At 46.1% G+C, this 16,394-nt stretch overlaps 1 protein-coding gene across 1 annotated transcript; it reads left to right on the top strand.

Moving 5' to 3' along the window:
* The first annotated feature begins 871 nt into the window (after positions 1 to 871).
* RPS21 (ribosomal protein S21) lies at positions 872 to 4,414 on the top strand. Its single transcript, XM_066199135.1, has 6 exons — positions 872 to 946; positions 1,548 to 1,635; positions 2,259 to 2,322; positions 3,349 to 3,420; positions 4,120 to 4,175; positions 4,357 to 4,414. Exons 2-6 carry the CDS (start codon positions 1,586 to 1,588, stop codon positions 4,364 to 4,366), a joined length of 252 nt encoding a protein of 83 aa, XP_066055232.1. The 5' UTR covers positions 872 to 946; positions 1,548 to 1,585; the 3' UTR covers positions 4,367 to 4,414.
* Positions 4,415 to 16,394: the final 11,980 nt, after the last annotated feature.

Below are 16,394 nucleotides of genomic sequence, written 5' to 3'. Positions count from 1 at the left end.
ATCCTGTCTGACCCTGCTGCTAAGGCAGGTCACCTGGAGCAGGTGACTCAGGAATGTGTCCAGGTGGGTTTGAAATGTCTCCACGGACGGAGACTCCCTGATGTCCCTGGGCACCTGTTCCAGTGCTGTGTTCTGTTCTGTTCTGTTCTGTTCTGTTCTGTTCTATTCTATTCTATTCTATTCTATTCTATTCTATTCTATTCTATTCTATTCTATTCTATTCTATTCTATTCTAATATATTCTGTATTCTTTTTCAACTAAAAACCAAACTGTGTTAACCTATAACACCATCCTTAAAGGAAAATTATTCCTCAAGTTCAGGTGGGATTTTTTGTGTTATAGTTTATGGCCATTTATCCTCGTCCAGTTGTTGGGCATCACTAAAAAGACTCATAATGGGCAACATTTGCTGGCACCCCTCGGAGATATTTGTGTGGATTGAGCAGATCTCCTCTCAGTCTCCTCCAGACTAAGCAGGCGCAGCTCCTCCAGTGCCTCTCCTCGTGAGAGATGCTCCAGCCCCCTCACCATCGTTGGGGCCTCCACCGGACCCTCTCCAGGAGCTCGCAATGGCCTTTTGGCTTTCTGCCAGGGTTCCGGGGCGGTCTGGTCAAGGAATCACAGCAGGGTTCAGGATGTGCAGCCCAACCCACCTGCCGAGGGAGGGTCACCTGGAGCAGGAGGTGCCCGGGACCGCGCCCAGGCGCGTTCGGAATGTGCCCTGAGAGGCGCGCTCAGGTGTGCGGCCCCTGGCGAGGAGCTGTCCCGGGGGGCACGACGCCGGTGCCCCATAAGGGACGAGCCTGGCCCCGCGGCCCCTGAGCAGCCGGCGCCGCCATGGCCCGCGCCGTGACGTCATGCGGCAGTGCAGGAAGCGCTGGCGGGGCTGTGACGTAATTCCGTGTCCGGCCCCGCCCTCTTCCTTTCCGCCCGGCCGCGCGCGAGGTGGGAGCGATGGCGGCGGGGCCGGGAGCGGTGGCGGGGCCCATAGGAGCGGTGGGAGCGGGGCCCGGAGCGATGGCGGGGCCCGGAGCTGTGGGAGCCATAGAAGCGGGGCCCGGAGCGATGGCGTCGGGGCCGGGAGCGGTGGCGATGGGGGCGATGATGGGAGCCGTGGCGGGGCCGATGGCGGCGGAGCCCCGGGAGCGATGCTGAGGCCGGGAGCGGTGGCCGGGACGGTTCTGCCCGCCGGGTTCGGCTGCAGGGCGCAGCCCGTGGGCCCGGCCGGGCTCCGGCATCACCTCAGGGCGGGGGCAGCCCCGGTCTCTGTGGCCGGTGACAAGACCCGAGAGAAGGGCGGGAGCCGTGTCGGGGAGGGCGCGGGTGGATTTTGGGAAAAGCTTCCTCCCCCAGAGGGTGCTGGCACTGCCCAGGCTCCGCGGGGAATGGGCACGGCCCCGAGGCTGCCGGAGCTTCAGGAGCGTTTGGACGGCGCTGCCAGGGATGCCCGGGGTGGGGTCGTTGGGGTGCCTGTGCAGGGCCAGGATTTAGACTCGCTGATCCTTGTGGGTCCCGTCCAACGCGCGATGTTCCATGATTATTCCAGGTGTTTGTGCTCAGGGCCTCAGCAGGGACCAGGACGAGATGCAGAACGACGCCGGGGAGTTCGTGGACCTTTATGTCCCTCGGAAATGGTGAGCGGGGACCCAGGAGCTGAGCGGGGCTGGAGTGGCCCCGAGGCATGGGCAGCCCCTGCAAAGGGGCTTTTTGTAGCATCGAATATCTGTGGGGGCAAAGGGGAAATCAGTTTTCTGTCAGTTTAAAAAGGTCACTAAATATAAGCCACTTGTATGAATTTTACTAGATTAAATCAAATATGTTTCACAGCCTCTTTGGTTCCTGATCATTTTCCACCTGAGTGTCTTTGACAGCTGCAGTGGCTCTCAGCAAAAAAGGCATAGAAAATAATCCTTGACATTACATTGAGGGCTGTATTTTTCCATTTTAGAAAAGAAAGTAGCATTCTGTGTGTTTTGAGGGCCTGTACTGCCCTGTACACTGTATGAAGATGAGCTGGCCATATAGAAACCAAAGTGAGGGGATAACTGGCTAATTAGTGTGATGCTACTGGTGAAATTTTCCTTTAAATGGACTTAAAACTGCATTTTAATCTTGTTAGTAACGAAAGCTTAAACTGTTACTGCTTAAATTTCTTGTGCAGTTTTAATTTTCCTGCAGAATTGGTTCTAGTAGCTTTTTGTATCATTGTCACCGCCTGTTTTCCTTTTGTTTCAATCTATCCTGCTTTATTTCATAGCTCTGCTAGCAACCGAATCATTGGTGCTAAAGATCATGCATCCATTCAGATAAACATTTCTGAGGTAAGTTTAGTAACAGAATATGTGATGAGAGAGCTAAATCTTTTGATAAAAATTATGGAATTAAACAGCTTGTGCTGTGTCTGCAGTAATTCAGTAAAGAAAGTCACAATACACCTTGATTTCTGCAGCTTCCCAGTTAATACATGTGGGTTCCAATTAATTTTAGCTCCTTGTAGCATGGTTTGGGTGGTTTTTTTTTTCCCAGTTGTTTAATAAATTCTGCTTTCAGGAATTTTGTGGACGCAGTGTTCCTGTAGCTTATGAACTACAGAGCTTGATTTGGTTCTTGAAGACCACATTCCCATAGCTTTTAAAAATCTTGAGTCTCCTGAGTTATCTCACCAAAAAAACCTTTTAAAAACCACCCTGATTCTGAGTTCCTGTCGTTGTTATGGCAAATACTTCTCTTGTTCACCGTGTTTCATTCCTTCAGTGATCCCTATCCCTTGTTTTCAAAGGATCAGAGATTAGCAGAACATGGAGATGAGCCCACCTGGCATTACAGGGTTCACTACACTGTTTAATTCCATGATTTATATTGTTTAGTCTTTTTCCTGTTAAATTTCTTAACGGCTTGAGAAAGTTGGACACTTTATGTCTCTCAGCTGGGACATTTTCCTGCCCATGTAACAAGTCTGTCCCCTTCCCCCTTCAGTTCAATTTTCCATGATATGACCTTAGTTAAAAGAAACAAAAAAAAAAAAAGAGTAAAGGTGGGAAAATATTTTACACAGAGCTTTTCCATTTGTTCAGAACTCAGATACTTTATCTTTTGGCTACCATTTCTTGTCATTCTGTGTGATCCACTAAATATTATGGCTGCACTGTGTAGCTACAGATATGCTGTGCAAAGATCACTGTAGTTGACTTTCTAGGTTCAGTATTTGCCTTGAGATTTTGTGGTTTATTTTCTCAACACTGCAAGTATTTTTTCTGCAGTTTTTAACTTTGGGTGCTTGGCAAGTGTGATGTGAGAGTGTAAAGCTCTGTAAGAATCTGTGTGCAGCAGCTTTGCTGTGGTTGCAGGTGGACAAGGTGACAGGCAGAGTGAATGGGCAGTTCAAGACCTATGCCATCTGCGGCCCCATCCGGAGAATGGTGAGTGCTTCCCTGACCTGCTGAATCACTGTGCTGCTCTTTCTGATAATTAGTAATTAATTAGATGTTGTATTTGGCCCTGAAAACGCTGTGTAAAGTGTGTTCTCACAGTGGTTTTTGGGGATAATGAAGGCAGAGTGAAGATGCGAACAAATTCGCAGAATCGCAGACAGGTTTGGTTTGGAGGGACCTTAAAGCTCGTCTCATTCCACCCCTGCCATGGGCAGGGACACCTTCCACTGTGGCAGGCTGCTCCAAGCCTTGTCCAACCTGGCCTTGGACACTTCCAGGGATGAGGCAGCCACAGCTTCAATGTGCCTTGTATTAACTTGGAATAATCCATTTCTTCTGGAGATGTTTGTTTTAAACTAAAGGATGCTAGTGATTTTCTTTCATTTAAGAATGTATACCAAGGTACTAATCCTGGCTTTTATCTGTTTATAATTACTGGAGATGATACTACCTTGACTTAAAAATGGTGTGAGGAGTTCATCACAAGTTCACTTATCCATAAATATATGTTGTTCATGCAAATGCATATTTTTATGCAGTTAAAGCAATTTCTTACCCTTAAGGATGACAAAAAATTAACAGTTTATTTTGAAAACACTAATCTGCACTTAGTGCTGCAGCTGCCTCTCTTCTGCATGTCAGCAATTATTTGGGCACTTGGGAATATTTTCTTTTCTCTTTTTACAGGGTGAATCAGATGACTCCATTTTGCGTCTGGCGAAAAATGATGGAATTGTTTCCAAGTACGTGTGTTTGTGTTATCCTCTAACTCTTGGAGGGGGGAGGTTCCATTCCCAAACCCAGCTTTTAGGATGACAGTCTGTACATTGTGTTTATAGGATGATTACACAGTTGGTTAAAGATATTTACTTGAGCTGTTGAAGCAAACTCATTTGTAACAATGTGTTTTTTATTTTCTTCTAGGAACTTTTAACTGAAGAAACTCCGGTATGGGACATGTGAAATAAACAGTTCAAAACTATATTGTGCTGTGTCTTTTGTTCAAGTCATAAACACGAGTGAGTTTATTGTAGTTAGTCTTAAAAGGCTTGGAAATGTGTCTTAAAAATATACATATTCTGATTGTAAATTCTTAAAACAAAATCAGCTTGTAAAGCAATGCCAGAGTTGAAAGTCAAGGATTTCTACTTTATTCTTGGCTTCACTGCCAAGAATCTTTTCCAGATCTAATAAGTTTTGCATCTGTAATGGAACACTTGCAGTGTAGCAATCTAACTGAGCTTGCTGCTTTTTCACTGGAAAAACTAAGGGGATTCTTCTTGTTAGGACACAAGAAAGGGTCTGTCCTTTCTTCCAGGTGCTGCTTTTGTGCTGTTAAATTTTGTTTGCACGCAGCAGGTTTATTTGTCACTTTGTGATTGTCATTAAAATAAAGGTCATATATGGGTTTGGGTTTAAAATAAAGTAATAGGTTGTGACTTGTATGGAAAATGTCAGCTGCGTTTTCCCCATTCCGTAATACCCACAACTCCACAGGGACTGTCCTGCTGGTGTATCCTGATCTGCACATTCTCAAGCATTACTCAGAGGTTATTTCCAGATTACACTTCCCTGCTTGTGGTCATCTCTGGGTTAACATTTGCAGTTGTCCATCCTGAAATCTCTGCACAGGCTCTCCCAGGGCTCTTCCAAGTGACAGAGGCTGTTTGGTGATGCTTTCCTGTTTATGCTGCAGGCTGTCACCATTGAGGGGGGGTTACTATGGGCTGTATTTCTCACTTTCTGGGGGTGATGTGTGTGTGGGAAACAAGGCTCAGGCCTCTCTCAGGACAGCCTGGAACAGGGATGCTGTTGCCTGTGGACTGAGGGGAATGGCTGAACTACCCAAGTGTGGTTGGTATCTTTCTCCTTATCTGTATTTTTCTTCTCAGACATGACGAAGTGCAGCATATTTATTTGAAAGGTCCTGCTTTGGCACCATGGATACCTGCTGAATATTAGCAGAGCAAATGGGGCCATGTTAATGTGTAGTTACTGTGTAGTGTGGGTTTGGTTTTTACTGTAATTCTAGTGAGTTGTTTTGGAAATCATAAATTAGGAATTAAAGTGTAAGCTATTGTATAGATACAATGAAGTCCATAACTAAACCGTTATTCCAGGAACAGTTGCAGCAGAGAAGTCAGAACTCAACAGGTTCAGAGCCCTTTTTAGCAGAGCCATAACCTGAAACATCTTTGGCTGCAGTCTCCCCAGTGATAACACTTGAATTTACTGCTACTCTGAGCTGATAGAACTTTTAAAAGATAAACTCCTGGGTGTTGCAAGTAGAGAGGAACTCAGCTTAAAAAGGCCAAAAAACCTGATTCATGTTGAAGTTAATACACAAAGCACATGAGAAACCTTTTAAATCCTAAAACAAGGGGCAAAGTTAATCCACACTTTATTTTTGAGCTATTTTCTTCTGACATCTAAGTTAACCATGAAAGATGCATTTTTAAAAAGGGGGAGGAGGGATGACATTGTCGTGATTCTCCTAGAAATAATTCATTTTTCCAGGAGATAAATCTGTGAAAACTTTTTCTGGAAAGAAGAATACAGTCTTCAAACCGGAGAGATTGCAGCTTGGCTTATGTCCAATCCTTATTACTTTCCTTTGTACACAGTAAGAGGAGATAAATTTTAATTGGACTTGATATTTTTTTCTGACATATCTTAAATTAGCTGGTTCTGCCTTGGCATTAGGGTAGAACTTTAAATAAAACCCTTAACTGTTTGCTGCTGATAAATGCCTGGTTTACCAAAGAGTTTAAATATTGTTGACTTCTTCCTAATCCCCTGAGACTCTGTTCACCCATGTGGATTTCAGTGGAATTCCTCCATAAGGCACAGTGAGCTGACAGCTTAAAAGTTCAAGATGAACTTGAGCTCTCTCAGATGTCTTTTTAAGCAGTACAACCCCATTAGTACACAGCTGACCCAAATTTACACTTCTGGTTTGAGTATTTAAGGATTATGTTGCAATTTAAAATGCTCTGTGCTTTGTAACACTGATTGTTGCCATTTGGTTTTTGGAATTTTAGAGAATTGAAATAAATTATTCTCTCATTAATTTCATGTCAAAATATGAAATGTTAATGGTGCCATATCCTGAAACAGTTCAGTTGGGAATGGATTATTGCTGTGCTAAAGGCTTCCTGAAGTTCACACCAGCAAGACTGCGTGTGAGTCCTACCAAAATTTCTGCAGAATCCTGTCCCTTTAAAAGTCCACTTTCAGTTGCATTTTCTAGTATTGTGATGTAAAATGTTCTTTGTTTTCCTGGAACAGGAATAGTTCGGATGTTCGAGGGCCATGAAAGGGAATGAACTGTACTCGTACTGTACAAGATGGACAGAGTTGCCCTTACATGGTTACATTGCACCAAGTCGTGAAATTCTTTGCTGTTACTTACGAGGACTTGGCAGTGGCATCCTAAAGACATCTGATTTAACTGGGGCTATTTTAGTGTCTTTGGCCAAAATTCCATTGCTCAGATGAGAGCCTGAAACTCCTGAAAACACCTGGGGGCTTGGTAGGAGCTTGTAGATGTCTCGCAATTCTGATTTTTCTTCTAAAGCCTTGACATTCTTCTAATGAACTACACGGTGCCAAAAAGCTGCTTCAGAGTGTCTCAGCTGTGAGGCTGCTGTGATCAGAGTTGTGATCCCCGGGTTTGGAGGTCACTGCTGCTCCTGTGGGCAAAGAGATAACAGCTCTGGTAACATCAGCCCTGCTCAGGTGCCAAACAGGCACAGCCCTGCCGGCGCTGGGAGGGGGCAGGAGGCAGAATGGCTCCCCTGGCACTGCTCACGGTTCTCTGCACAGAGACTGACACTCAGGAGGAGTAAAAAATGGCCAAGAGTGTCCTTTTCCTGCATGTGTGTCCAAGCGCCAAATGAGTTTCTGGAGCAGAGCTCTCACCAGTGCTCTCTGCAGAAGGGAACCTGGAACAGCTCTGTGGGATATCATTTATTTTCCCACAGCACGTGCTGATGCTGGAGGCTGCTGAAAGCCTACCCAGACCACTGAGATAATCTAGTTCCACTAGATTTGGCAGCAGTTTTGTTTTCCAGTTGGGTGTTATGGAGAGCTGTCAATTCCCAGCTCTTGTTTTGTTCAATTGCTGTCACTCTGAGTAAAACACAGAGATAAATACACCTCTGCTGCAAATAGTACTTTGAGCGGGTTAAGGGAGGTTTTGATTTTAGTTAATTCATTTATGGCTGTTTGTGTGGAGGCATCCCTAGGGAGGCAGCTTCCCTGTATATGTGTTGGTCTAATCAACCATGGAAAAAAACTAATTAGGCCTTTTTTTTTTTCCTGCTAGGAAACACACTATTGTTTAACATCAGACAGAAGTTCTCCTTGGCTATATCCTCAACAGGAACTGCAGGTACTGAGAGTTTAAGAATTAAGAACAATTGATAAAGTCAATGTGGGATTTACTTTTTTTAATAAATGATGATGAAAAAGGTATTATTTTAACATCTATTTTCAGATAGTGTATTTTGCAATGTACACACCCGAGCATGTTAACAAATGAGCAAATTTAACAAATTTGTTAATAAATCCTCTTCTATCACATATGTCTACAGGACTGGGACCATGGAGAAGAGCAGGTATGTGCCTGTTCTGCTGAGGATTGGGCCCCCTTTGGCTGCTGTTTGCAGTCCTGGGCTGACCATGGGCAGCTGCCAGTGCCCACCCAGCTGCTCCCCTCTCCCCCTCCACAACAGGGCAGAAACGGGGTGGAAAAGCACACGGGTGACAGCAGGGAGGTCATTTACCAATTACCATCATGAGCAAAACAGGAAAATCCATTTATTGCTTATTAAAACAGAACTGGACTGGTAGCACCAGGATTAGGCTGCACCTCATGGGAGCCCCAGAGCTATACATACATTGTATGTTAATTCAGGTGCTCTTCCCTGTACAATCCTTGTACAGGGAGCCAAGGCTTGTGGGGCATTGACTGGGGGGCTTCTGCAGGGATGGAAGTGAAAGTCACACTTGCATTTTGGTGAGCCAGTTGTAAGCTGTGTGCTGGCACACAACACATCCATCAAAATTAAGGTGCTGCTTATCTGGCTCTAAACACAATAATCTTTTGCTGTTTTCACAGGGCACCAGAGCCCAGACAAGCACCTTGATCCATCCATCCATCAATACCAAAATACAATGCACTGGTGCCCTGATGTGAAATCGCTCAGGCTGTCTCCCTCTCATGACCTGCAGTGCCTGTCAGATAAGTCAGGTTGAGCAAAAATGCTAAACCTGGCGCTGCTGTGTGCCTTAAATATATAAATAATAAAGCACTGTGTCCTTTATTTCACAGAACAGCGTTTTCATAAAGTGTTTAGCACAACTCTGTGCGGGTTGCTCATCCAGCTGGGAAATGTGATATTTCATGCTCCAGGCAAAATGTTTCAAATGTCTGAGGCTGAACAAAAATAGCACTTCAAAATAAATTGGGTAGTACACAGGGGAGGTGGCAGAGATCATTACTTGCTGCTTGTCCCTGCTTCATTCAGTTCTTTCCCCTACAAGGGCTAGAAAGGCTGGGGATTTAATTCTCCCTTTGACCAATTTGAGGCCAAAAGAAAGGGATTTACACGCCTGATTTCTGTTGTGGCCAATGGAGCCATGCTCTCAGCAAACTCCCTCTGCATTCCTGGGAAAATTGGGTCATTTGTGCTGGATCACTCAGCCAAGCATGGATGTGTGACAGTGCAGCCCCCAAGCCAGCTGTGCTGAGAAAATAACCTTAAAAAGTTGATGCTGCAGCTAAGTTCCGTGTCTGCTGATGGGTCACTTTTGTTCCTGTCTTGTGTCTGCCCTCAAGTGCCTGGAACCCTTATCCCAGCCTCCAGCATGTGAGCTGGTAATCTCAAACTTGGAAGAGTTTCCAGGCAGGCTGACCAAAATCTGAGACCACCTGTACCCAAAAATAAGTAAATAAAAGGAAGCTGATCCCAGATGGTGCTGATTAAATCACAGACTACAAAGGGAGGTGGGGGAAGCAGCTTTCAGGCTGCAATGTATATTACCTGAGAGGGAGCTTAATCACTGTGCACAGAGCTCATATATCTGGGAACAGCACTGCCCTTGGGGAGCCTGCATCCTCCTGCAGAAGATAACAGAGCCAAACTTTGGGTCTTTTGATTGCACAGGCAATTAACATCTCAGCAGTCTTGTTGGAGAGTGACACAAGTGTGGCCACAGTAGGGATAAACCCCTTTCAGGTTAAAGGGAGGAAATTATACAAGTATTTTCTGACCTTCTCCCAAATGCTGAACATATCTAGGAAACAGGAGGCTTTGCAGGTGTGGGACAGGTGGCAGTGTACCTGTCTGCCAGTGACACTGAGGCTAGTGCTCACTTCTGATCTTGGCTGATAAGAGATCTGCTTTGGCCTTAAGGCCCCAGGTGCTGATCTTTTGTTTCCCAGAATGTATTATTTGTCACCTATCCCTGTGGTTTAGCTTTTTCAAGCTTGTTTGAGACCGTCCTGACAGAAAGGTTAATCCTTGCCTCAGCTGAAACAGTGCTGAATCACTGCTGCAAGTCATAATTCCCTGAAAACTTTGAATATCCAGGAAAGCCTCAAACACATATCACAGCTTTCCATATGGTTACGTAAAAACCTCAAACTATGTCATTTCATCAGACACCTTGTGGCTCATGCCTGCTCTGTTACTCAGCCTTCACTGCTCTCATTGCCTTTAAAAAGAAACAGAAAAAACAAAGTTCTGTTTGTTTGTGCAGAGCAGGGAACTGTTCCTGGTGTGCTTCCCATTAAGTGTGCATCCCAGGCATTCCAGAAAACTGCAGCACTGGGACCAAGGCTCAGGAGACTCATTTCTGCTTCCAGCAGTGACATTTGTTTTGAGGAAGACCTGTCAAGTGGTACATCCTACACCAGAATTTACCTGTCGCTCAAATGAATGTGAATAAAAGAGTAGGAAGCTTCAAATCAATGTAAGGAGTGCTCAGAAAATGCAATTTGAGGTGGCATAGTTCTCTAAATAACTTCTGCAAGGAGGATAAACTTTAAAGATCTGCGCTGAACTCAGCAGAGTTGAGCCAGAGGCAGGTATGCTAATTTACTGTTTTAACCCCTGGTTTTATCCTCCATCCACCAGGGGGATTTTACACCACCAATTTTCTGGACACGCAAATAGAATAGTGTCATTTTTGTCCTTTTGAATCCAGGAACATTTATGGGGGTAGGAGGACCCTTAGAGTGTTCTTTTCTCCTTTAGGGAGTGGGTAATGAGAGGGAGGGCCGTAGCAAAGCTGACTGCTGGAAAGAATTAACTCTGATTTACAGTGCTCTGCAGCTGGAGATAATGCCTCTGGTATACGGCAACTCTGAAATGCAAAATGCAGTGCTCATGGGGAGCCTGCTCTCAGTCACCCCTTGCTGGTATCAAATCCCACAAGGACTGGTCACTGTCAGCCCAGCCCAGGGCACAAAGCTGGAGCTGCCACATCTGCTCCTACTGCTCTGGCCCAGCCTAAAGACTTCCTGCATCTCTGAGGTCAGTGCAGCCCCTAATGCAAATTCACAGGATACCATTAGCCTTAGATTCCCATCCTCATGAATTTGCAAGAGAACGTGGACACTCTCCAGAAGTGCTCAGAGTTGGGAACAGAACAAACCAGGAGAAATTCCAGCAAAGGGGGGGGGGGGGTGGGGGGGGTGGGGGGGTGGGCGGTGTCTGATTCCAGCCCCAGATAACAGTTCTTATCAGAAAAGCTCATAAATCCACCCAATTTAAACAGTGTCAGCAGCATCCCGTGCTGCTTTGTGTGTCCCCTCAAGGGACCTACAGCTTCTTGTTCCGATCAGCAATTTCCATTCTATCCCTCAGGTTCCCAGAAGCTACAACTTCCTGGAAGACCTTGGTGGGAGTGCTAATTCTGAATATCTGCGTGGCCTCAGAAGGAGCAGAACATGTTGCTGTTCTAATAAACAGCCCAAAGTACTGTTTGGCTGTCACTTGTGATTAAAGCAACAAATATTGACAAAAACAGCATGCCAGAAATAAGGAACTTGGTTTCAGTGTTGGCTTTTGAGTTTCAAGTGTCTGGTGGAATATGAAGTCTTCATTAAGACACAACATGAGTGTCTCTCCTGGGAACTGTAAATAGACACCTGATAGCCCTGTCCTTTCTGAAGCACAGACATGGATAATACCACCTTCTCTGGTCACTGTCACCCCTCTGGTGTCATCGCTGCCACTGCAGATTAAGATTATTTGAGGAGAAGAACACAAGACCACACCATGGTCTTGTCTCTCAATTCCAGTTCTGCCTCAAGCATTAGTTTTGGATATTTTTTAGGTATTATGTCCTAATACAAACAAGGCAGAAAACACACATTTACTGTTTGGGAAAAAAATCCCACAGCTTCTTCATGGAAAGGTGTGGATTTGGTGTTAAAGGATGATGTAGATGTGAGAAAATGAGCATCCTGTCGAAGGGTTGGTCCCAAGTAAAATGTCAGGTTGACATTCATGTGCTCCGAGAGGTTTCTCAACAGCTCCTTCCTGCTACATGAAAAAAAAAAATTGTATTGTGGTCAGCCACCCCTTTTAGGGATGTGCTGCAGCAATTATGAGGAGTGAGGGGAGTCATGACCTTGCTATTATTCTAGCGACTCTATTAGGGGACAATCTGTGGATTGATTTTAGCCACATTTTGTCTCTTCCAGCAAACATTCTGGTAGTTTCCAATACACCAAAATGAGCATAAGGGGATTTTGTCTCCAGTGTTGTGACTTTTGAATGACCTCATGGAACAATGACCAGATGAAGATGTGACCTTATAAAATACTCTTTTAGGAAAACACCATGTCTTACACTGATGGGACAAATTGTCCAGAACAGGATACTGGGAACAACTCTGATGCTTTAGAGGAACCTATAAAACAAAACTCTGGACTTACCCCATGAGAGAGAGTGTGGAATGGTTGTTTCTTCTGCCATGGGGAAAAAAAATTCAGGATCTTGGCCAGCTTCACAAGAGTGTAACAGCCCCTTCCTGACTTGTGTGGTGAGGAAACATGGGTCACAAAAGCTGTGTCCTTCAGGTAACTTCTAAATATGCTGCTTGTGCCCAAGCAGAAGGGTTGTTATGTGCAAAGTGGGATTCCCAAAGCACAGCCCTCGGAAGCAGCATTTAGGGGAAGAAATTGATAAAATGAGAAAAAAGAGCCACAATTCCTTTTTCTTTTTACTCTTGTAAAAAGTCCCTGGAATATAAGAACAGATGCAAATGTTTGGTGGTTAGTGAAAGGTGAATACAGCAGCAAGATTTTCTTACTGTCCTGAAAGGAGGTGCTCACGTGAATGCTGAGGCCATGATCCTGTGTGTGCCTTCCTGCAGTTTTGGAATGTGTTGCACGAAGTGCAGGAGATGCTCCACAGCTTTGTGCAACCCTCTCTCCTGCCTAGGCAGGGAGGGCAGATGGACCCTAACAGAGCCCAGGAGGTGAGGTGTGAGGAGAGGCAGAGGGGCTCTTAGGTAAAGAGCAGAGAACCCTGGAACTGGAGTTGATGCCACCAGAGCACGAGATATCTGCGCATCTGGAGTGAGCCTGCTTGTAAGGAGGGATAAAGCAGGATAACTGCAGGAGCAATGGGCACATTCAGGAGCAGTGGGAGAAGGAGGAGTGAACATCTGGCAAGACTGAGGTGCTCATGACCTGGGGGGAATTTCAAGGAAAGCCATGAGAGATCTGGAGGGAGGCACTGCTGCCCGCTGGAAGAGATGGGGACGGGAGAGGTTGTGTGTATTTGTGTGCTCTGTGGGGCCCAGACACTGAGATCACTCACTGTGCAAGCACTGCACTGCCACGTGTTCTTTGTACATGCGTGGGCAGCTGGATGTGTCCTTTTGAACCAGCAGCACCGTGTTCATCTGCCCTGTCTGGCACTGGCTAATCCTGGAAAGAAGCAGCACTTCCCTGTCTGCTCCTTAGAAGTGACCTGAGCAGCAGCAGCGTAATCACTTGCACTAAACACATGGCTGGGATCCTTTTGATAAAGCCCAAGACACGGGACAGCTTCCTACAAACTGCCTCAGGGGCAGAGCTGACCGTCTGACTCCCATTGTAGTGACATTTCAGAACAATTTTATTTGTTCCGGTCGGCTTTAATTGAACATCTGGGTTAATAACGGGGAGATTCCCGAGGTTGGCATCAGAGTCGGGAAGGAAAAGGAGTAATTTTGGAGTCCTTCCTTAATCCCAGTGCCTTTGTTAGAAGTGTTGGTGTTATTTAATTGACTGTTAAATCCCAGTCACATGAGCACCCTCGAGTGTAATCTCCTGTGATAAATTGCCCGGTACTCGTGTCAGAGGCACTTTCTGGTCTCCAGCCCTGTGCAAGACTCAGCGTCCTGTGATTACAGCTGACTTTTGCATAGGGAGTGAGGGAGGAATGGACCTTAGTTCAGTTTAAATTGATTTAAGAAGACAGTCGGCTCCAGATTTTGATACACTGTTCTCTAACCTGCATGAGGTCGTTGTAGAAGCAGTTATTTTTTCCAAAAGTTTACAGGGTCCAGGTCTTATCAGACACAGGCAGACAGCCCTTGGGGGGGAAAAACCAGACAATTGCACAAGGTCTCATCTCACAGGTGGGACAGAAGGAAGGGAAAGGGCTCAATTAGGGTTAGGGGGGGCTAGTTATCTGTTGGAAACAGCCTGCACACAGTCAGATCTCTAGGATCAGGAAAGGAAATTCGAAGGTGGAAACAGAAACTCAATATGAAGAAGGAACTGAGCAGATAAGAGGAGGATGGCAAGGAAAATCTATAAGATGTCAAGAAAGCCTTTTTTGACTTACAATCCTCTAATATTTCCCCATTTGATTCTGTTCATTCTCCCCCATTAGAAATGTCACTCTACGTCTTGTGGTCTGAGACCAACCAGAGCCAGAGAGACAGGCCAGAGGCAGACCTGGCATCCCTGAGGGGCACAGATGCTTGCACAGAGTGTGCAGGGGACAGTCAGTGATTTCAGAGATGCTCCTGACCCCACTGGCACTGCTTTCCCCAAACCTTGTGAATTAGGAAGGTGGCAGCATCTGTGAGCTGCCCAGAAAGGTCTCTGCTCTCAGACCTCCATGACTGGGATTCACGGTCAGAATCCATTGTCTCCCAGATGCAGATTTTCACCCCCCTTTTTGAAGCCACGTACATTTACACCCAGCTGAGAGGGCAGGTTTAGCTTTGCTCAGCCAGTCTCCACTTAGATTTTCCTCACCTGATGTTCCCTTAATTCTCAGGGCACCAGCAAAACCAGCACAGGGCTCCTGCCTGCCCTTGAGAAGGTGGTGTGCAGCAGCAGCAGGCTGCAAGTTCCCTGGGAGCAGAGCCAAGAAACCAAGGATCTGCAGCAGGAGAGGAGCAGCCTCGTGGGGAGCAGCATGGACATGTGCAGGGGGGACAGGAGGTGGCTGCACCTGGCTGCAGATGCAGGTGTTACATCTGGCAGAGGTCTGCAGGGACTGGTCCCGGTGTCAGGCATCTGTCTCCCACCTAGAATGCAAGGCTTGTGCTGAGGCCAGCCCATTGCGGTATTGTTCTGTAATTTGGAAGCTGTGGCACCGAGGGCAACCGCAGTGTGCTGTGGTGTGCTTAGGGAACAGTGGGTTTGGGAGATTTTACCCCAAAAATTGGCGGGGTTGGGTGTTATCTGGGAGGATTTGACCCCAAATTTGAGGGGTTTGGGGTGGTTTTGGGCAGGATTCCAGCCCAAATTTAAGGGCTCTGCAGTGATTGTGGGATGGTTGAACCCCAAATTTGGGGGTTTGGGGGTGGTTTTGGGGACATTTTAAACCCAAAGAGCCTGGCTGAGCACCTGGGCTGCAGCAGCTGTGACAAGAGCCCTGTGCCACCACACACAGCACGTCCTCTGGCATGGCCCTGCTGATAACAGCCCGTTCCCTCAGCCCTGCTCAGTCACATCACAGCCCGTCTCGTTTTATCCAAATGCCATTTCCCCCCTCCCCAGCCCTGAATCATCACCAGGCTGATATCAGTGCCCATGTGCCAGTACCAAAGGAATGCCTGATAATATCCTGGTTTTCTCCTCAGCTTTTCCCAGTTCCCTTCCAATCCAGAATAATTTGTGCTTCCTTATGACCCCAAAGGCACCACAAAACAAATGTATCAACATGAACGTAAGCACTTTAATCAGTAAAATGCAAGATTAAAAATAATAATAATAACAGTACCCTGCAGGGAGAGAGATTGAGAAAAGAAGAGCAAATCAAAAGAAACACTCTGCATGTTGTGGCTGGGAGCCAAAGGCCCTCTGGGCCAGGTTTGGATAAAATAGGGCTTAATTTCTGGTGTGAGAAACCTCTAGAGTGAATCTGTAGCAAACAAAGGGCAATTCACAAAGAGACATAGGCCAGGGCTGGAGGAGGAGAGGGCAGCCTGCCAGTTCTGCCAGCTCCTGTGATTTTATCATGTCATGCAGTATCAGATGTTTTACTGCTAGCTTCCTTTTCCTCTTGCATTTTTTTTTTAAATGCATTTCTTCTCATGAAATCTGTAGGGGGAAACTTAGATACACTCCAAAGACAGTCCGGAAAGCAAAATGAAGATAACAAACACTAAAGTTCATTAACTTAATGGAAATTAAATTGAGATTCTTAAACAAGACTCAGAGGGAGGAGGGTTTTTTGGTGGGTTTTTCTTTCATGTTTGGGCTGGGCAGTGTGAAATGCTTTCTCGGACCAGGAAGAACTGTTTACATTTGAAAAGAAATGCTGTGTCAGCAGTGCTAGTGGGCTCATCGCTCAGTGACAGCATTATCTCCCGGGAGAGCTGCCAGTGCCAGAGGAGTGTGAGATCCCCCAGATCCCACAGGGCTCAGCTCTGCCCTCTTCCACACCACCAAAACCTCTGCTCCGCACATCCCAGGGTTCAGGGAGATGACAGAAAGC

Source organism: Chamaea fasciata, unplaced genomic scaffold, assembly GCF_029207755.1.
Source record: "Chamaea fasciata isolate MVZ Bird 193981 ecotype frontalis unplaced genomic scaffold, bChaFas1.0.hap1 SCAF_17, whole genome shotgun sequence".
In the NCBI taxonomy this organism is placed as follows: Eukaryota; Metazoa; Chordata; class Aves; order Passeriformes; family Sylviidae; genus Chamaea; species Chamaea fasciata.
Note: the sequence above shows the minus strand (reverse complement) of the source record. Positions and strands in the feature narration are given on the sequence as shown.

Excerpts from the sequence above, each read along its gene's own strand:
- RPS21 (XM_066199135.1), top strand. The coding sequence starts at position 1,586 with ATGCAGAACGACGCCGGGGAGTTCGTGGACCTTTATGTCCCTCGGAAA. Across the intron at positions 1,636-2,258 it reads CTTTATGTCCCTCGGAAATG|CTCTGCTAGCAACCGAATCA; the intron begins GTGAGCGGGGAC and ends TTTATTTCATAG. Across the intron at positions 3,421-4,119 it reads GCGGCCCCATCCGGAGAATG|GGTGAATCAGATGACTCCAT; the intron begins GTGAGTGCTTCC and ends CTCTTTTTACAG.